This window comes from Mustela lutreola, chromosome 6 (assembly GCF_030435805.1).
Source record: "Mustela lutreola isolate mMusLut2 chromosome 6, mMusLut2.pri, whole genome shotgun sequence".
NCBI lineage: Eukaryota > Metazoa > Chordata > Mammalia > Carnivora > Mustelidae > Mustela > Mustela lutreola.
This window is the reverse complement of record NC_081295.1, coordinates 67,296,544-67,319,183: the sequence shown is the minus strand read 5'-3', so window position 1 is coordinate 67,319,183 and position 22,640 is coordinate 67,296,544. Positions and strand designations below refer to the sequence as shown.

The window sequence follows — 22,640 nt, the reverse complement described above, 5'->3', positions numbered from 1 at the left end:
AATCAAATGGCATACCATTAAATTTTGCTTTATTTTCTTAAATTTTGCCCTTGCTTGTAGACTTTTAGTAGTTTATGAAAAGTCTTCTTTTAAAATTTTCAGTCTCAAAACTACTAAGAAGAAATACTACTATTATTTTAGTGGAAAATAGCTATATGTTTTCTGGGAAGGACTATACTGAAAAGAATAAGTTTAATTAAAAGCAGGAAAGATTTGGTTACATGTAACAAGAGCCAGCAAGATATGCCTCAACCCAAGAGTAAGTGTAAGCACTGGCTAGAGATTTCTAGAAGGCAGGGAGGACCTTTCCTGGAATATTCTATGTCCTAAATAGCCTGGATGGATTCCCTTATCCCCTTCCAGACTTACCACCTGGGAAGGAGGAGTACTAGTAGGATATAACTTGTAGGAGAGCGTGGGTTGTAAAAATGAAGTGAGATATGATAGCAGGCATAAACTTATTATACCCCCAAGCTTCATCTCTAAAATTTAACTTCTGTGCCTTGAATCATGTCTTTAAACACAGCAGAAGCATGTGCCAAGTTGTGTGTAAACAGTCCTTTGGTTGGAAGACACGGAGTCCACGCTGCCTCCTTTTATGCCCTGGATCCTGGCAGAATTCTCCTCCAGAGCCCTGGTCTTGACTCTGGGAGAGAAAGGCAGCACTGAACTGGATGGAGGTGGCCTCCTGGCTCTAACAACCCTGGAAACATGGACTGGAACCACAGAAGCACTCTTGGACAAGGAGGAGACGGCTTCCTGGTTATCGAGCTGTCTGGCCAGATATGAAATGTACACATGGCACAGGCAGAAAGCCATACTCACCTTGGACCTGGCATTCTTTCCCATGCAACCCTTCTGTTGGCAGCAGGTCCCTACTCAGTACCTTTTCTGAAGGAAGAGGGTGTGCCCATTTTAGCTTGAAGCGAACACAGACATTTCCTCTCATGGTCCAAAAAGCAGACCTGGTTCATTTTTTGAGAATGTAATAATCAAGACTCAGACTGGGGGAAAAAAAAGTCTGTCACAGATTGGATTAAAAGACAATTTAAATCTATATAGAAAGGATTCATTTAACTCGATGAAAATGAACACAAAATTGCAACAGAGAAAGAGGCAGGGTAGAATGAAATCATTCCCATGATGAATTACAAGTCACACATTTTAAAATGGAAAAATTCCTTCATTTTTTTTTTTTTTTTTGGTGACCAGAGAAATGCATATCCCATCAGTGAAGTATCATTTAATTAAAGTAAAAAATTAAAACATGCCACCTTCAAGGGAGAGTGTGCTAGTGGAGTAGCTTTGTTCATATAATGCTGGATTGACTCAATTCTTCCTAAATTGGTCCCAGTAATATATTGACAAGCACAGTAATTATCTTAAAACTCTATTATGGGGGATTTATACCAAGGTTCGATTTATCCCAAAGTTATTCAAATTGAAGGGAAAAAAAATCACTTGTGGCCTTATCAAAAAGAGAAAAATAATAACATGAGAGGACTAACAGTAGATAGATGATTACATACCATGATATCAATTTGATGTGATGTTAACCATAATGATAGTTATTAAACTTACGTTGACAACATATACATATTTCCAATGAATGCTAAGTGAGAAAAAGGCAGCTTCACTATCACATATTCACTATGACAACAACCAGGTACAAGATAAGTACACAGGTGATGGGAGGGAGGTGGGGAACCAAGGGAGAACATGCACCAAAACATAGCTGGTATATAAAGAAAATGGATTTTTTTTTTTCAGATTTAAAAATTTACTCATAATACTCCTTAAACAGGAAAAGCAGCATTTTTGTTTCCTTAAAAGATCTAAATTGGCTAGCAGTTTTCCATTTTTTAAAAATTACTTTTATTAACATATAATGTATTATTTGATCCAGGAGTACAGGTCTGTGAATCATCAGGCTTACACATTCCATAGCACTCACCATAGCACACACCCTCCCCACTGCCCATAACCCAACCACCCTCTCGCTACTCCCTCACGACCCAGCAACCCTCAGTTTGTTTTGTGAGATTAAGAGTCTCTTATGGTTTGTCTCCCTCCCACATGTCTATAAAGGTGCTATAATAATTCTTATCTGAATTTTGAGAATCATGCAGAAAAGTTAGAAAAGAGGTAGACGATATTAAAAGACACAAAACCTAAAAATGGGTATTTCAGCCAGCTAATAGCTCTTAGCAGAAGCTATAGGATGACAAGGCAATCTTCCCTCTGGCTCTTGGCCAAAGAGAATTGCTTGAATTAGAAGTCACTTAGGACATTTCAAATTACTGTAGAACACAAGGAAAAAAATATTGAAAACATAAAAGAGAAACTAATAGAGTTTCCTCTATTTTATATACCCCTGCTTGAAATACACATTTTTTAAAATGCTGCTTTTCTAGTAAAAAGATTTCCAAGGTTATTTTTTTGGGGGAGGGGCGGGTAAAACTATCTTTCTTCTAATTCTGCCTCTGTATTAGAATAATAATTTCTGATATATAATGGCAATAGTAATTAGAGAGATTTTCACTATCCTAAGGGGGTAACTTAGTGAGTCATTTTTAATGTTTCCTAAGACATTATTTTCCAGGTAGTATTCTTTTATTATTATTATTATTATTATTATTATTTTAATGAAGAAAGTGTAGAAATGTGATGAATGTTTTGCTTAAGACTGATTTACTTGTTTTAAAGTCTTTCCAGATTTTATTACACTTAGGTGTGTTTGCCAACTGATAATATTTCAAATGCTATTTATGTTTTTTTCTCCCAAAGATTTATTTGTTTATTGGGGGGGCATGCAGAGAGTGCACAAGCAGGATGGGCAGAGGTAGAGAGAGAATCTTAAGCAGATTTCCCACTGAGAGCAGAGCCCTATAGGGGGCTCGATCTCAGGACCTCGAGTTTCAACCTGAGCAGAAACAGAGTCCAGTGCTTAAACGTCTGGTCACCCAGGTGTTCCTGCTTATGGTTTTGTTTTTCTTATGAGCTCATTTGCTCCTCATCCTCTCACCGAGGGGTCCTGTGAGGTGGGCAGCACTGTTTTCTTCTTCAGGGCTTGCAGGAGAGCCTCAGACTATCGAAGAACAAACAAACATGACTACGGGCACGTGATCTGCCAGAGGCAGAGCCTGATGTAGAACCCAGGATTTTGGTTAGAATGCCATCTACTCCACTATATTCTCAATATACAGAGCAACAAAGGGGGCTCTTTTTCTTGTCCCCCTTCCCCACTTAGCGGTCTCATCTTTTGTTTTATGTGATGAGAGCTTTCCCAAAGACTACATGGCATAAAATTCGGTGCAGAACAAGAACCATTATGAGTGCTAAGCCTAGAAATCACCCTACATCCTTCGGAGACCATAATATGTCATGCCAAGAGTAGAAAACTGGGGGAAGAGGGCAATAGAAGCACTATTATTTTATTCCCTATAAGCCTTCATAAAAAAATTTTTTTTACTATGTAAATTGAAAGAAACCAGAAATCTATAAAGCCATCTGGATGATTTAAGTATATTTTTTTATAGCCTCCTCTTAAGAAGGATCAGAAAAACTCAAAGCGATATGAAAGTAAGCCAGCATGGAAACTATTGCTCAGCTGACCACTTTGTACTGAGCTTCCTGGGCTTCAAAGAAAGAGCTCAACAATTTTGAGAGGAAATAAATAAAATAACGGTGCGCCTCCTTGGGCCGTGGTAGCCCAACAGATGGAGGTAAGGTCTCTCAAACACTGAAGAAGCCTCTTGGGGCTGACTCGCTCCCAGAACTGTGTAAAGTCTGCTTCATTAGAAGTACCTTCTATTATTGTCTTTGGTGAGTCTCTGAGGAGGAAGAAGAGGCAGTGACCTTATATTTCATCGCAGCAAAGACTCAGGGTTAATTCTTTTGTCTGTAGTAACATGTTAATAACTTCTCCCAGTCAGATGGCTCCTTCTGGAGGGCTGACTTCACTCGGGCCTGGAAAACAGTGCAGGGTGCCCCGGCTTCAGCTGTTGGTCTCTGACTAAGCACCTCTCGAGCTGCCTTCCATTGGAAGACAGAGGAGTCTGAAGAAATCCTCCCTCCGCCAAATCTATCCCATATGAGAGGGCAAGCTTAATGAGAATCAGCCGTGAGCCCTGGCCATGCAGTGCCTCTGGAATGCATAGGATTTCCAGCCAGCATGGGCTGCAGAGTTTGCGGCCTTAGTTTCTGCTTTTCATGTTCAAAAAACTTTTATGAACAAAATTTCAATTTCAGCTAATAAAGGCAATGAGGAAAAAAAAAAAAAAAAAAAAAAAAAAAAAAAAAAAAAAAAAAGAACACCTCAAACTTACAGTGCATATACAGGGTCTGGAGGAGACAGGAAGTTGAACAAACATTAGACCCTATGACTGCAGAGAGTGTAAAGAATAAATGGACACAATGAAGACATCAAACAGGGCAGGGCAGCATAACTGACAAACAGAAGTAGAAGCTAGGTGCCGTGGAAGCACAAAGGTCATGCACTGTCCATTTTCCTCCAGGAGTCTTTCTCTGTAGTGATGGAATGGTTTTGAGGTGGGAAACCATCTTAGTGATGGTGCCTGACTTTCAACCGATAGGCTGAGTTGTAACTAGTTACTTTCTACAAGTGAGTCTCCTGGTGGGCATGGCATTTTCCCCAAACTCATGGGTCATATATTATTATGGTCTGAAAAACTCAACCAGTAGAGACAGCTGAAGTCCTTCTTGACTACCTTTCCCTTACCTCATTACTTCTCTATTCTAATCATCAGAAGGGGGTAATTACCAGTTCAGTTTGGTGAGCATACTTCCAGATCTTTCTACTTGCATTTTTACACACAGACATACAAACTTGTGTGCACACATTCATAGATAGACACACACATACACATTGAGAGAAAAATATGAAGTTTAAAAAAATGTGGTAATGCTAATGTTGTATATATATAATATGCATATTTTATATATATACATGTATATTATTCACCTTCAACTTGCTTTCCTAACTTAACTTGGGATACATCAGTATATATGGGCATTGTTTTTAACTGCTATATACTGTCCCACAATACGGAGATGCCATAATCAACAATTCCCTCTGAGTTTACAGTCTTGTTACCCACAGATGGTCCCCCACTCCCCTGTTTTTTTTCCGCCACCTCCAATATCACAACGGTTATTATTGTACCCATCCCCAGCATTACACAAGCAAGGATGTACTGAGGGTAAAGGTGGACACACAGATTTGCTAAATTAAAAGGTATGAGATCTTAAGAATTTTTAATAGAGGAACATTGCCGTAAAAATTCTACCAGTAACATTTTGGCCGATGTTTTCACCAATATGACATTATCAATCTTTTCAACTTTTAACAATCAACTTTTAACAATCTAATCGATTCAAAACAAATACAGTCTCATAGTTTCATTTTGCATTTTCTTGGCAGTGGAATAAGTACTTAAAAGTTTTTAATTTCCTCTTTTCATTTTCTAAATAAATCCAGAGTTAATAGTAGGGTGTTTGTGGATTCTAGGTGAAAGGATTGGCCGGGGATGGCAGTTGGCTCTCATGTTGTTGTTAGTGTCTAATTTTATCAAATTGTAATCAGCTCGTGTGGTCTGTGTGACTTATGCCTTTTTGGAATTTGATGAAATATGCTTCATAATCTAATTCTTGGTCAGTTTATGCAATTGTACCATGTATGCTTAAAATATGTGTTTTCTTTGTTTATTAGATACAAATTTCTAAATAAATCATATTTCGTTAATTGTTTTATTAAAATCCTCTATCCTGACTTATTTTTAGTCTTCTCGGAAGACTCTAGAAGCATGACAAAAACTCCCCTCTATGACACAAATCAACTAATTTTTCATTGTATTTCTATTAGTGGTTGTTTTAGAGACCTCCATGTTGTCTTATTAAGTACAAAAAGGTTTGTGAATTTTTTTTAAAGATTTATTAATTTATTATTTGAGAGAGAGTGCAAGCATATGGGGCAAAGGGAGGGCAGAGGAAGAAAGAGAATCTCAAGCAGACTCCCCAGTAAGAACAGAACCTGATGTGGCGCTCAGTCTTACAAACCTGAGATCATGACCCGAGTCGAAATCAAGAGGCAGACATTTAACTAACTGAGCAATCCAGGTGCCCCAGGTTTGTGAATGTTTTATCTTCTTGGCAGGTATCTTTCATCAATGTGAAATATTCCTCTTTGTTTTTTCAAAATTGTTTTGTCTTAGATTGTATCTTGTCTAAAATTTATATTGCTAAAACTACATTCCTTTTATTAGACCTTGCCCAGAACAGCTTTAGTTTCCTACTTACGGAGTCCTTTCGAATATGTAGGCTTGCAGTGTTCCCATCTGTTGGAGTAGTTCTTTGATATGACCCTTTTGGATTCTGGTTTCCTTCTGGACTTCATAATCCTACCTGCCTTCTGTTTTTCAGAGATTCCTCATTGTCTCTTATTTATACAATGGCATGTCTTGTTTTCTAGCAATATTATAAATGAAAATGTTTGTGTGTGTATGTTTTCCTGTCATTTAGAGCAGGAAGGAGGGAAGACATTATACCGTCAGGCTGCCATCTTAAACCAATCCTATGCTTTCCTTCATTCTAGATTTCCTTCCTTATTCCTACTCTAAAACAGATCTTTCTCTTTTCCTTTCAGCTTGGTTGATCTTGATGTTGAAGGTGCTGTGAGAGATGGTACAGAACAAAGTCTGTAAATATGTTTAGTCAACATGTACCCAATGAAAAGCTACGTCAGTCTTCATTTCTATATGGACCAAAAGTTGATTTCAGACAGAAATGCTACAACTTGAGTTCCACTAGTGTGTATTACTCAGTAATTACTCAGTAATACTCAGTAGTAATTACTCAACTTACATAGCTCAGTGTTATCATCTTTCCATCTCATTTCCATAAAGCTCTGTTCAATTTGTAAACAGTCCATTTTAGACAGCACTACTAGTGATATCACAATATTGTTATTCATTTGGGTGATTTATTGGCAATACATATATCCTAACATCTTCCATGGGAGAAATATGTTTAAAGGACCCTAACTAAACTATTGGCAAAGCCTGGCACAAAGTAACTGCAATATAACTCTTACCAAGTTCTGGCCATTGAAAGTTGCATTTAGAATGTACTATTTTTGAATTATTATTTTTTAGAGAGAGAGGGCACACAGATGAGTTGCAGGGTAAGGGCAGAGAGAGAGGGAGAGGATCTTAAGCAGGCTACACACTCAGTGCGGAGTCCCGTGGGGGGCTCGATCCCACAATCCTGAGATCATGACCTGAGCCAAAATCAGGAGTCAGACTCTTTTTTTTTTTTTTTTTTTTAATTTTTTTATTTTTTTATTTTTATTTTTTCTTCTTTTTACAAACCCTTGTGTCGAGGGCTGACTTTCAATAGATCGCAGCGAGGGAGCTGCTCTGCTACGTACGAAACCCCGACCCAGAAGCAGGTCGTCTACGAATGGTTTAGCACCAGGTTCCCCACGAACGTGCGTTGCGTGACGGGCGAGGGGGCGGCCCCCTTTCCGGCCGCGCCCCGTTTCCCGGGACGAGGGGCTCTCCGCACCGGACCCCGGTCCCGACGCGCGGCGGGGCACGCCACGCCACGCGGGGCGCGCGCAGCGGCCCGCCGGCGGGGACGGCGGGGGACCGGCTATCCGAGGCCAACCGAGGCTCCGCGGCGCTGCCGTATCGTTCCGCCTGGGCGGGATTCTGACTTAGAGGCGTTCAGTCATAATCCCACAGATGGTAGCTTCGCCCCATTGGCTCCTCAGCCAAGCACATACACCAAAAGGAGTCAGACTCTTAACTGCTTAACCAACTGAGCCACCTGGGTGCCCTTAGAATGTACTATTTTTAAAGTCAGAACCCACCCCCTCCCCCATATTCTTAAGGGACTAGTACTCTATTTGCGCTATTATTTTATTTGAAACATTCTTACCTCATTTTCTATGTTTTATCTTTTCATGCCAGATACAGAGTTTATTTTCATTTATAGATCAAGTCCAACTATAGGATTTCAGACTAAAAAGAGGTTTAGAGTTAACTGGATTAGGCTCTTCATATGTTTGAGAGGTTATGTGACTTGCTCAAGTTCATATATTGACTTTGTGGCAGAGCTGGCATCAGAATGTGGGTTGCCTGACTCCAGCACACTATTTATACATAAGTTTATACTTACAAAATGTTTTAAAAACCCCTCATCCTCAAAGTACTAAAAAACCCCCGGAAAGACCAGATGGCAAGCGTGAATAATCTTGATTTTCATAGGAGGGAACACTGAAAGGAAAGGAAGAATTAATGACTTACTTAAAATTATCCAGATCAGGGGCACCTGGGTGGCTCAATGAGTTAAACCTCTGCTTTCAGCTCAGGTCATGATCCCAGGGTCCTGGGATCGAGCCCCACATGAGGCTCTCTGCTCAGCAGGAGCCTGCTTCCCTCCCCCACTGCCTTCCTCTTTCCTACTTGTGATCTCTGTCAAATAAATAAATAAAATCTTTAAAAAAAATTATCCACATCAGGAGTTGTTGGAGGCAAAATTTAAGAGTCTTTACTACGAGCCCTGTGTATCAACAGCTTCTCCATCTTCTTCTCATCATATAAGGCCACTTCCTAAAAAGACAGAGGCACCGTCTCAAGGAACTATCTCATGGTTTCATTCTGATAAGATCAGAAAATATAAGTTCATTGTTAAATTGTTAACACATCAAATGTCTTCTTGATTCGTGGTGACCTTAAGAAAAAAACTTAGCAAAGTCAGAGGCAGTTATCCATTGTAAATCAATGAATGATTCACCTATTATTTCAGATAAAGTAGAAGGATGAATCACAGTGTTGCCTTAAATTCCTTCCAGCTCTTTGTTTATTGTTTCTTCTTATATGGAATTCCAATTATTCATTAATCTATCCCTAGCTCCTAACAAATGGGGCATATACCAGGCCCTCAAGTAAACAGTTAGTACTAGGCCTTTGTGCTCTGTGTAGGATTTCTAGAGCCCTCTTTCTACCTCTAAGTTATGAATAGTTCTTTAGACTCTGAGGAGTTGGCAAAGTCTTTTAGACTCTAAGAGTCTAAGAGTCTGAAAACTAAGGCTGGTGGACCAGCCACATGTTTTTGTAAATAAAAACTTTTATTTGAACACAGTCAGGCCCATTCATTTGTATATTATCTATGGCTGCTTTCCCTACAGGGCAGAGCTGAACAGAAATGACAGTGACTAAATGTCCTGCAAAGACCAAGATATTTACTATCTGGCCGTTTGCAGAAAAAGTTTGTCAATCCTTGCATTTAGAATCTATTTATTGTCTTTTATGGTCAACCTGGAGTTGAGTCAGTGTCTAGCTAAACAACAAATGTGCCATGACAAATGTTCATAGATCAGCAAAGTGTTAACTTAGTAATGGAAGTCTAATTTAGTGTTACAGATTCATAGGCTTAGTTTCTATTTGCATGGCACTTTCTAGTTTATGATATAATTTATATGTGTTATCTCATTTGATTTTTCCAATAACCTTAGAAAGTAGGCAGGAAAAAGATTCGGAGATATCACATATCCTAGAGTTGAACTCAGATTCAAGCATTTTTAACAGCTGAAATGATTCTTTTATCTCTGGAAAACATTTCCTTCAGGGGAAAAAAAAAAAGGCAGGAAGGAGTTATTAACATTTATCATCTTATAATGCACTGTTCTAAAATAATGTATCAGTAGATGATTTGCAATTAATTGTACTTTGTAATAACATATTCTGTCTTCCTAATTTGTGGTTTTATGTCAATAAGATAATAAAAATAACATAAGCATTTAATCTAAGGGTTTAAAAAGTCAAAATAAATATAAGCCTCACTGAGTTATACGTGAAAAATACAATCTTAAATTTTTGATATCTTAAAACCTGCAAGGTAAGTTAGTTATTTGGCTTTCTTAGATTTACAAAATTGAAAAATAAAAAAACAAAACTCTTGGCAGAGTAGGAAAAGAATAAGTCTTAGTGAAAAATATGAGTATATATTAAAAATATGAGTACTACCCATGGGGAAAATAGTGAAATATGGGTTGATATGGTGCTCTCCTGTGGGTCAAATCATATTTAGATAAATATTTCAGTGAAAGCTATAAACTCGTCAATGAGGGTTACGATATACTTTTTGCATGAAAGTCAGAATCATATACTGTATGATTCCAACTATATTCCAACTCTGGAAAAGGCAAAACTGTGAAGAATAAAAAGATCAATGGTTGCCAAGGTGTGGGAGAGATGAACAGGAGTAGTACAGGGGATTTTTAGGTCAGTGAAACTGCTCTATATGATACTCTAATAATGGATACATGTCATTATAAATTTGTCCAAACTTAACACCAACAGCAAACCCTAATGGAAACTATGTCTTTGGCTGATGATATGTCGACATCGGTTCATCAATTGGCATAAATATACCACTCTGGTGAGGGGTGTTGGGGCTGGAGGAGGCTGTACTTTCGTGGGGGCAGGGAGTACATGGGAAATCTTTATATCTTCCATTTAATTTTTCTGTGGAGCTAAAATTTTTCCAGTAAATAAAGGCTATTAAAAAAAATAGTACTGGGTGGTTGGGTGGCCCTGTCAGTTGAGCGTATGACTCTTGATTTCAGCTCTAGTCATGATCTCAGGTTTGTGGGATCAAGCCCCACATCAAGCTCCATGCTGGGTGTGGAGCCTGCTTGAGGTTCTCCCTCTCCCCCTTCCCAGATTAAGTACAGTGGGCTAGAAAATGTCACATTCAGTATTTTCCTCAGAAGCTTCATACATATGTATTAAATATGCTTGGCCTAGAATCCTTTCAGGATAATGGATCCAGAACAAAAATGAACTTACTTCACACCCGGACTGAGTTTCCCATGAACATGACTCCTTCTCCTGAGGGAGAACACCTCTTTGGAAAGCATGGTCTCCCAGACATGTTGGACACAAGGCAGACTCAAAATCTGGCTCCCCTGGAGGGATGTGCATGACTGAGGGGCCTGTGTACTTCAGGCTGGGACTCTGATGCTTGTCCACACTGACCATTGGGCTCTTGATCCATCTTCGTACCTACAAGACATAAAAGAAGAAAATGCATTTTACCTCCTGTGATATTTAACGAGACTCCAGTGGGAAACTTGGTGGAGGGATACTCATGAAAGGAGAGTTCAGTCTCATGACTTCTCCATCTTTCAAGTCTTAATACAATCCAAATGGGTCAATTCGGACCAATCACTTCTTAGGCATGTGTGGTTTTTGTCTGGTTATTTCATCTCATTGAGTCTGTCTCCCCATCTGGGGATGATTGGGATAATAATATTTCCTTCCAGGTTGTCATGAAGATTTTACAATGTTTTTCAATGCCCAGTTGTTTTGCCTAGCACATAGTGTTCGAGTACATGGTGGCTATTTTACTTTTTTTCTTACTATTATGATAAAGCTGACAGAATGATTCACAAATGTCTTAGACAAATTGCTAGCCATTCTTACTGGAGGAAACACTAACCTATGATTGCTAGCTTAAGACCCAATTGCTGCTAAATGAATTGACATATAACTCACTACTGCAAAAAACTTGATTATAAAAGAAGTTGCTTCTGGTTAAGAAATTATTTCATAGTTGTTTTTAAAATTTGAAAACTTACCACTTGTCTTCTTTACATGTAGAATTCCTATAAGGCACAGAGAATATAGAAAGCTTTTCTAATATGAAAAGTGATATTGTTTTATAGCACTTTAAACATAAAAGGAATTGTTGTAAATGTTTGACATAGGTTGTCTTGCTTAATCCTCAGAACAATTTTTACTATTACTAATTCCATTCTACAGATGCGAAAACAAAGGCACAGAGAGCTGAAGCAAATTCCCCCAAGGCACAATGCTGGTATTGAGCAAAGTCACCTTGAATCCAAATCTATTCCTTTATGAGAATAGAATTTTAACAAACATTACAGCACTGTAAGATTTGTGGTCACTGAATGCTAGAAATGTATCTTGGTTTAATATGTGTCTTCCATTATCTTTGAAACTCCTGAGGATTTAGCCTAATTGGTGAAATTAGCATATAGCAAAAGAACAAAGAAATGAAATGACAGTATTGAATTATAATTAGTAATGTTACAATTAAATATTTTAAGGATAGACTGAGAAGAAACTAAAATTGCAATAGCAAAAAAAAGAATTAAGAAATTTGGTGGAATATTATGCTACCACTAAAATTAAATATAAAGATTCTGGTAGTATGGAAAATGCTTAGAACATAATTATATGGGAAAAAAAGGCCAAATACAAAATTGTTCAGACACTATAATTACAAATATAAAAATGTATATTCTACCTACAGATAAAACAAGAAAGTTAACAGGCAAAATAAAAACTATTATATTCATTGTTATATGCATTGATTAAAGGTGTTTTAGTTTTCCTTCTTTTTACATTGTAATTTTTCAAAGAACAATGTCTTTTAAAGTTAAAATCCTCATATTTCTTTCTTTGGTTACATATGTGTCTTTTAATTGCTTTATTTATATATACTTTTTTCAATAGCCATTTCTCTTTTCAGGTTTACCATCCTAATAAATATGTTCATATTTGGGAGGTATCCTTGAGTATTTCTTGCACTCCAAGGTCCCATTAACATATTAGTAGGTATCTTCACAGTGTTTATTTGATTTATTAATGAAAGTTTAAATGAAACTCTAAAAGTTTGAAAGTATGATAGAATCTCTCTTCCTGATGTTAAGACTAAATGTGTTTTTCATCAATCTGAAAAGTACTAAATTTCATTAGAGATAGAAAATTGTTTGTAGTACTATATTCGGAGGGTTTTGAGCTTGAAGTCTGGTGACCATTATTGACTAGTTGCCAACCTTGTTTTAAATTCAATCTTTTATTCTGGCTTACTATCAATGTCTCTTTTGCCAAGTAGATTTAACTTTGGGGTTTCTGTGAATAGAATTTTAAGGAGATTTATCTTCAAATGAATTTATATGGCCTGACTGATTAAGAATTTTAGTATATTGAAATGTATATCTTAAATTTATGGACAACTTTATTTAGAGCAAATCTTATATAATACTGTCTTACAATTATTCAATTTATAATGAAAGAATGTCCCTGTGACTGAATCTAAGCTTTCATTACATTATAGAAAAAACAAACTGGTTTTATCAAAGGAAGAGAATTTAGAGACATTATATCTCAATTCAAAGTACACACTGATCTATAAACTTAATTGATTTGTTGTCTATTAGAGATCACTGGGACTAAGAATCACATAGAGAATTGTCATTTCATTTGATGCCCAGCTAAGAATTATCCAAAAGAGTTCAGATTACCTTGAGCATATGCTGTCAAATAACCAATAGATGTCTTTATAGAATTTCAGAGTTAGAAGATACCCAAAGATATTAGTAATTTGCCCAAAGATACACTGTAAATTATTATGTGGTCAAAACTATACCTAATGGTTTAAGCAATTGATTGAACCAATTTCTACCAGGGTAGAAGTTGGCAAACTCAGTGTCTTCAGAGGCTGGCAGGAACAGGAAATGTGTAAAGGCCTAAGACCAGCATATGAACATAGGGAGTCGTAGGGACTATGGCAAACTGGGAGTGCAATTAAATTTAAAAACAAAACAAATAAACAACCCCCCCAAGCAAACAAATAAACAAGATTATGAAAAAAAAAAAAACCCTAGTTAAATAGACCTCACACCTTTAAGGGTCACAATTTAACTCCTGAAGTTATTCCTTTTTTTTTTTTTAATTTATTTTGAGGGAGAGCGAGAGCGCATGAGCTGGGGTAGGGACAGAAGCAGAGGAAGAGAGAGAATTTCAAGCAGATTCCTGTGCTGAACACCAAACCGGATGCCGGACTCCATCCCACAACTGAGAGACCAGGACCTAAGCTGAAATCAAGAGTTGGACACCCAACCAACGGAGCCACGAAGCCACCCCCTTAAGTTATTCTACCAGGTAGAAATAAGTATGAAGTAGAATTCCATGGAGTAGAAATAAAATGATTTGATATCTTCTAACTTTTTCCTTTTTTTTTTTTTTAAGACTTTAATTGAGAGAGAGCCAGAGAGAGAAAAGCAGCAGGGGGAGGGGCAGAGGGAGGAAAAGAAGCAGACTCACTGCTGAGCAGGGAGCCCTACATGGGGCTTGATCCCAAGACCCTGGGACCATGACCTGAGTCGAAGACAGGTGCTTAACTGACTGAGCCACCCAGGAGCCCCATCTTCTTACTTTCTCAAAAACAATCTAATGTTCTCAACATTTTAACTTTCATTCATTCATTCCTCGTTCTTTTTAAAAAAAAAAAAAATTCATTTCATTCATAAAGATTCGTAAAATGAATAAGTGAATTATAATATGTAAGAGGGTAAATAAAGCAGAGAAGATTGATCAGGATCACTGGGGGTGGGAGGGCCTGAGAAGGCAGGAAGCCTTTCAGTAAAGACTTCAGAGGTGCTAAGACTCTAGGACATCAAAGTGAGCTATCAAATAGGCAATTAGACCATCAAGTCTGAATTTCAGAGGAAAGATTCAAGCTGCAAACAAGAATTGGAGACTTGAAACAAACAGCCATATTCTACTGAAGTCTTTGGGGGAAAAATCCAATGACTTGGCTGGATCTAGGTACTAAGCTCATATTTCTGTAAGATAAGGGGCTCTGGTTATTAGAATCTATTCCACTTAAACTTACTGAAATATGTGATTTACCCAAGTCTTCTGAGAGTAGGAATGTGTTTTGTGCCTTAACACGTTCCAGGAGGGCAAGGTGTGGGTGTGGGTGATATTTCATTAGAAAGGCCCAGGGTTCTGAATAACCTTCAACAAATTAACCCATTCTGAGTCTTAAGGACATGGGAACATGATACTGCCTCTCTCTCTCCACAGAGAATGTGGCAAGGGAAATTTAGAAATATTCCATTTTTCCAGAAGCACCAGGGAGAAAGGGGTTCCAAAAGGAGATGCAGTGATCCTTTTTGTGGGACTGTTGCTGGCATTCATGACCTGCTATCGATCTTGAAATGCTTTATCTCCTTCTGCTGGGTCCTTATTCTGACTTCAACACGTTCCTTCCCTGCTACTCCTTTGCGCATTTTGTTGGCTTTATAGCCTCCCAGGTGGTTTATCCAGGCCTGGTTAAGGACTGGGTTTATGATGTTTACTCCATCTCCGGAGAGTGGCTGGGCGGTGAGTGAAGCGCGGGGCTCCCCCTCAGGCCTTGGCATCCAGCAAGGTGCCCTCCAAAACCTGTGAGTGGAGCACCACTGCTTCTGCCCCTGAGGGGGTTGGAGCTACAGCAGGCCTGTTGTGTCCCCTCAGGCTCTGCCGGAGGGAGTAGCTGCCTGTGAGTGGCTTTGGGAGCTCCTCAGAGACCAGTCACAATGGCTCCGGGAAGGCTGCGGCAGCTGTGTGTGTGTGTGAGAGAAGTGAATGCCCGGATGTGAGCCGCTGCCCTGACTCCTCGGCCATCTGGGCCCTGGTTTTATTCCGAGCTACTCAGCAACCGTCGGTGGAGAGCCTTGTAAACAAACGTAGACCCGGGTGAGACATCCTCCTCACCCTGAACACATGCAGAATTCCCTCACTCGGGCTTTATAGGAGCCTGTTCTCCCAACTGCATCCGACGATTTTTTCAGAAGCCATTACTTCTCCAGACATCGGGGGTGAAAGAGGACGGCCCTGCCCCTTACCCATAGGGCTCCTCTTACTGAACAGCGTTGGCATAAAATCTTAATCCAATTTCTTTGTTAAATCCTGTCTGCCCTGGTTTTATTAATTTCTTTATTCGAAAAAAAAAAAGCAATAATCCCGCAGACTAGAAAATTGCCAGATGTGATTAAATAGATTGGCCAGCTTCTAGGGATTTTCCACTTGTGGTTTTTTTTTTTTTCCCTCTTATGTAATAGTAAACAGATATTACTCTTAATTTAAAATGGTTTAGCTGGTTATGATATCAGCTGATGCAGAAAACTTACAGAGTGTTCAAGTGTTTATTTGTGAACTCATAATAATGCTTGTCTCATCATTCCTTTTGTTTTCTGGGAGTGAAGAGCTGTGCTTTCCTTAAAATTCAAGTGACCTTGATGTCGTACACAACTCTGCAATTTCCAGGGGGCATGTGTTTTTATTAGAGAAAACTGACTTTGTTTATATGATGCCACAATTACTTTCAATTCAGATATAGCAACCGAGTTTTCTAGTGGGAATTATTTGGATAATTCAATAGGCTATAAAAAGGGACCTCCACACCTCCTTCTTTTCCAGAAGGTGTCTGCTGGTGGGTTGGTTATGACATTAATGTAAGTCAGGAGAAGGCTCCTGGAAGCAAATCCCTCTCACACATTGGTGCCCGAGGGGGCTTCACAGCATGGCTCTTAAAATATAACAGTGATATGATATAAGGTCAGCGGTAGTAATCTGATTGATTCACCCTAGCTGTATGGGTCATCACATAGTTTTCTTTCCTCTGAATATCTGTAGTGTTTATCATTTACTTACATGAAAACTTATATAACCTTTTTTTTTTTTTTTTAAGATTTTATTTATTTGAGAGAGAAAGAGACCAGGAGAAAGAGAACAGAAAAAGAGAGAGAACAGGGGATGTGGGGAGAGAAAATAGGAGGGGGGTGCAGAGAAAGAAGCAGACCCTCTGCTGAGCCCGGATCCTGTTGCAGGGCTCAATCCCAGGACCCCGTGATCATGACTTGAGCAGAAGGCAGAAGCTTAACCGAGTGAGCCACTCGGGCTCCTCAAACCTTGGAACTTTTATGCTCACTGGTTGTTATTATGCCTATGTCATCTTTCCAACTGGACCATAAGGGTAAGAACAGCTTCTAGGCTTTTTTTAATTCTCCAGAGGCTGGCATATGGTCTTACAAACAGTAGGCAATAAAAATAGGAATTGCTTGCTTATTTTTGACAACCATATTCACTTATAGTTCTTAACGTGCTTTGCTACCATCCTCTATAAAGGTGATAAATACGCTCTGTGTAACTGTTTCTCTCGCACAGTAGTACCTCCCCAGGCCAGGCACCCTGAGAAGATTGAGTGTCTTTTGGAATTCCCCATCCTCCTGTGCCATTTGCCCTTGGGATTTCCCAGTCCTCTCCTCTCAGCATTGACCAATGCACTTACATCCTGTTCTAGATTCTCTGCCTAACCTGGTGTTTCCCCATGCCAGGGGAGGGGGTGGGCAGCCAGGGGGACTGGGAGAAGAGGAAGGAAAGAGAGGACATACATAGCTCCATCCTTCTCCATGACACTGCTGAACTGGACAGTACCCAGGGCTCCCTCTCCTCATACAGCTGCCAGCCGGCTCCTCCCACCCCAGCAAGTTCTCAGAGAATTTAACACCAAACAAGGCCTTTGCCCTATATTTCCAGCTCCACAAATATAAACTCCTCTTCTTCCTCTGCCCCACTGAGGCACTCACTAGGTCCTACCCCATCAAGCTGTAAATAGAAAAAGCTCAGGAAATAAATAAAATCTTAAAAAAAAAAAAAGAAAAGAAAAAGAAAAAGCTCAGGAATTCAGTGACAGAAAGTTTCCATTTGAAATAGAAGTAATATTTTTCTTAGTTCCTAAAATATGGGCTAATCCTTTTGGTTTGAATTGGTCTTCCCTGGATTTAGAAAATTAAAAAGAAGAAGAAGAAGAAGAAAGAAGAAAAAAAAAGAATCAGGAAGAAGTTATGTCAGTTATATCTAAAGTTATATCAGTTATATCTAAAGGATGGTATTTGTTATTTCGCTTGTGGATGAAAATTGAGGCTTGGAATATGGTGATGCTTAGGCTGACCCCTGGGGAAGAAAGAGCGGCCTGTCCACGGCTCATTCACCAGAGTTTTGGAAACTTCCCTCCTGGTTCCTCCAAGAAATCCCTTTTCTAATATTGTTTTACCTCTCCCTCACTTGGCTACTGTCTCTTAGTGCATTCAACACGTTGTTCTTGCAACATCTCTAAAAAAAACCTAGCAAACTAAACACAAAACATCCTCCTTTGGGGCACCTGGGTGGCTCAGTGGGTTAAAGCCTCTGCCTTTAGCTCAGGTCATGATCCCAGGGGCCTGGGATGGAGCCTGGCATAGGACTCTCTGCTCAGCAGGGAGCCTGCTTCCTCCTCTCTCTCTGCCTGCCTCTCTGCCTACTTGTGATCTCTGTCAAATAAATAAATAAATAAAATCTTTAAACAAAACAAAACAAAACAAAACACCCTCCTTTTACCCACAGACTTCCTTCTTTCAGAAACTTTCTCACCACCACTTGAACTCCTTTCCTTCTCAGCCACGCTTTGTGGGAAAAAACCACCTCACACGACTCCTCGGCCCACTACAGTGCATTCCATAAATGTTTACAGACCACCTAATATTTGCAGGGACTAAAGGGAAGAACACGACAAAGAGACTCACGCCACTGAAACAAGTGTTCACCAAGACGCCAATAAACCTTCATTGCTTGATCCAATGAACACTTCTCAGGACCTCTCTGACTTGTCTACTGTACAGCATTTAAAGGTTGTGATCTGTGAGCGAGGGTGCTGGCATATCAGAGACTTACCCAAAAGTCCGTGGTTTATCATAATGTAGTAAGTGTATAATGTAGCGAAAAATTGAAAGCATGAGCTCTAGAATAACACTGGTTGGCTGAAAACACCAGAACTATTGCTGCATCTTCCCAGGGCCTTAATATCTACCTCGTCAGGGTTTTGTGAAACATAAATGAAATGATAAAGGTAAGCCTAGAGCCCAGCACTGGGTGAACATTTGGTTAATATTTGCTGTATAGTTGTGGCTCCACATAATGAGAGAGGTTAATACAAAATGCCATCTGAGGAAAGAGAGGGGGTTTTTGGTCCACTTGGGAGAAGTCAAAGAAGGCTGTTTGGAGGAAGTAAGTTTAAGCTGAGTCTTTTTTTTTTTAAGATTTTATTTTATTATTATTTTTTATTTGACAGAGAGAGAGAGAGAGATCACAAGTAGGCAGTGACAGGCAGAGAGAGAGAGAGGAGGAAGCCTGCTCCCTGCTGAGTAGAGATCCCCCCCTCCAGTTGTGGGGCTCGATCCCCAAACCTGAGATCATGACCTGAAGGCAGAGGCTTAACCCACTGAGCCACCCAGGCACCCCTAAACTGAGTCTTGAAGGTTGAGTTCAAGGAAGCCAGGTGAGTGAAAATGGAAAAGCTATTTCCAGCAGAGAGGATGACAGAAGCCAAAATATGGAGGCAAGGATCTGCACAGAATATGTAGAAAATGAGCCCAAAGAGAAGAGGCAGGAACTGAAGCTGGACAAAAAGATTGCGGTGTGGAGCAAAAAAGTGATCCCTGAAGTGTTGTAAGCTGGAGAGTTGGATTGTCAGATGTGTCTTCAATTCGGTGTGAAGGATGGATAGGAGATGGTCAAGAACACAAGGAGCTGGATGAGTCAGGAGTTGTTTACAAAAGAAATGATGAGGGCCAAAGCCAGAAGAGTAGCAATGCGAGTGGAGAGGAGAGATGAATCATCACATTTATCTACCATTTAGTTCTCAAGTCTATATCCTTTTCTTGGATTCTGAAAGACATCTCCTAAATGGCCTTGCCCCATAAATCTGTTCTTATGGGGACCACAGCATCTTTCTAAACATAAAGGTTGATCTCATCTCTGCTTTAAATTGTTCAGTGATTCCCCATCACCAGTGCAGTGATTTTCAAACCTGTTTGGTCAAGACTGATGTACCATAAGAAATCCCCGTTCTCATATACATTTATAATAGAGAGATATGCAACTGAGACAACTGGTACCACTCCTATATTTACCCTTTTTGCAGGAAAGGCACTCACATTTTCTATTCTACTCTAGTCCTTCAAAATGTTGATTACAACCCAGTGAGTTGATTTCATGACCCACTAATAAGTGGGACACAAATGGAAAAATATCTAAATAGTAAAATCTACATTCCTTGGCCTTGGATACCAAGTCCCCTAGGGTCTGAATTCTCATCTCTCATTATGTCCTCCATGCATCCAGACCTTCCGTCATATTGTTTGATTTGTGGTTGTCTTAAAGACTGCTCTCCTAAGTCTTTGATTGTGTACAGGCTCTTCCTCTGACCCAACTTGTCCGTCTGGGTAGTCCTGCTAAGAGTCACATACTGGGGACACTTTCCCATTGTCTGACTTCTCACTGCTTCTTGATTCATTTTGATGTTTACTTGTTTAAATGGGAACACACACGCATTTACTCTGCTTTACTTATCTTTTCCCCCTATTAGAATGTGTGTTTCACATGACCAAGACATTATTTTCTCTCTTATATTCATTAATAGGACATTCACAGAGTTTATTTTGTGTGTTCCCTCTTCTTAGCTTATCCCCTCCAAACTTCCCATCTGCCTTCACTCTGAGTTGAAGCTTCCATCGAGAGAGGCTCATTATTATATTCCCAGAGGTTAGCACAGCTCCCAGCGTATAGTAAATGATGGAGAAATATTTTTTGATTGGTTTAAAGCCAGTTGCTATTCAAGGCACAGAAAATAAAAAAAAAAAAAAAATAAGAGGCAGTTGTTCTTAAGAATCAACCAGGAAATCAGCTGTTATAAAACAGTGTTAAAGCTAGTGTGAGTTCATCACTGGGACAAGCAGGATAAGGCTGTGATGGGGAAGCTCTGATGGGGATGAGTTTGGGATAGAATAGCAGCTTACAAATGGCTGTTAAAATTTATGAATTTTATTTTCAAGCTCTGTGTGACCTGGATAAGGGTCAGGAAAGGCTGAATGGAGCATGAAAAGAGTCAGGGCTTGGAGGTCTGGGTTCAGGTAGGATGAATAGGAGGTCACCGGGCAGACTCAGGAGGGTACACTGGGAGGGGGTTATGCCCGTATATAATATAGAGTGGAAGCACCTTTATGCCTCCCTGCTGGACCTTCAAAGACCATCTTTTCTTTCTTCCATTTTCCCCACTCCATCCCCCTCAATCTATTGTAGTGTCAGAGGTTTATTATTTCATATAGCTGTTAGACGCCTTCATATTCTGGGTATATTATGAGCTTAACGTATTTTTATGGTTAAGGATAGCATTAGGTAAGGCACATGAAAGGTTACTAAACAGCAAATATAGTATTGTTTTCATATTATTCTGAGGTTGAGCAGTCAGTTTACAAGTGATTTGTATTTCCCCACAATTAACGAGAAGAAATACATGTAAGATAGATACAAAAATGACTTTCTACAGGAATGGACAATGAACTAAATTAAGAGAATTGGATTCTAGTCCTGGCTTTGTGACTACCTTGAGGAAGTCATGCAAACCACTGAACTTTACTGCCTTCAGCTGTAAAATGCAGGCTGGGAGCAGGAAAGCCTTGCAGTCCTTTCTAACTGTGTCACAGGTTCAAGCCTATTTACCCACTGAAGTTCCAACAAGTAACATTGCTTTCCCCAGGACATCTCCCTGCCTGGCATTTCTGTCACTTTCTACAGTAACCTTGTATTCCCTCCGTTAAAGATACTGAAAAAAAAAAAAAAAAACACAACAACAACAACAACAACAAAAAGAAAAACCATAAGGCTTTTAAAATAATCTTACGGTCTTAAGGACAGTTGCTAGAAAATCCATTTAAATAGCGATAATAAAGACTGAATCAAGTCTCATTATTTGAACTGTGTACATTACTTAATTAAATTCAAAATGCTAAATGAAAGGAGAGATGGTTCACAACATCCAAAATGGGGCTCATTGTTAGTCCCTGCTCTTTCTGTTCCTTTGTTGAGTCTTCTTACAAGAGAAGCACACGGCACACTCAGTTCCATTTTTATGCAAAAACAATTTTCCTCTAAGTGATGCTTGTGGTGTATTGGTAATGGCTTCTATTTTGGTATTCTATTTTTTTCTCACTTCATGTTTTATAAAGAAAATGGTAAGGTTTCATTATTCTCTGAAAACAAGAAGAGAGCCAGCTAATAAATAGATATTTACTAAGGACCTACCATGGCCAAAAATCATGTGCGGTTCTGAAAAAGTGGAGAACGAATTGTGGATGTTTGACGATCCTATGGAAATTGCTAAAACTGGGAAACTCACTCTGACCTCAGGACAACTGATAGAGAGGAAAATCACTGTGAATATGAGTCTATGTAAGTGGAGGAGGGAAAAACAAGATATTTTTCAGGACAGATGCATTTTTGTGGCATGTAAATAATAAGAGTAATAATAATAAAAAGACTAACGATGGACCTAAAGGGTCAGAATCAAAGAAAAATCCCAGCAACATAGTCCCCAGTGATCCCATTCTTCCTGAAATAGCATCATGTGTCGATGGCTATTAATACTGATCAATGTGAGCTGACTTGTTAAAGGGGGAAAAAAAAGAGAAAAAGGAGGGACGCCTAAGTGGCTCAGTAGGTTATGAGCTGCCTTCGACTCAGGTCATGATCCTGGGGTCTTGGGATTGAGCCCCATGTTTAGCAGGGATTGTGCTTCTCCCTCTCACCCTGCTGCTCTCCCTGCTTGTGCTGCCAAATAAAGAAATAAAATCTTAAAAAACAGAAAAAAGAAAAAAAAGAAAGAAATGAATGTATAATCCAGAAATATGCACTTAACGCATTCATTACTGTGGTCTTCATGAA

The 22,640-nt window shown here is 39.2% G+C and overlaps 1 protein-coding gene across 2 annotated transcripts in view; it reads right to left on the bottom strand.

The window, feature by feature from the left end:
- Positions 1 to 22,640, bottom strand: part of SGK1 (serum/glucocorticoid regulated kinase 1) — a 110,010-nt gene that overhangs the window by 56,620 nt on the left and 30,750 nt on the right. For both annotated transcript variants that reach the window (XM_059177499.1, XM_059177498.1), the window contains exon 2: positions 10,875 to 11,090. In XM_059177499.1, the coding sequence (XP_059033482.1) occupies positions 10,875 to 11,090 (216 nt within the window). The remainder of the gene's footprint in view (positions 1 to 10,874; positions 11,091 to 22,640) is intronic.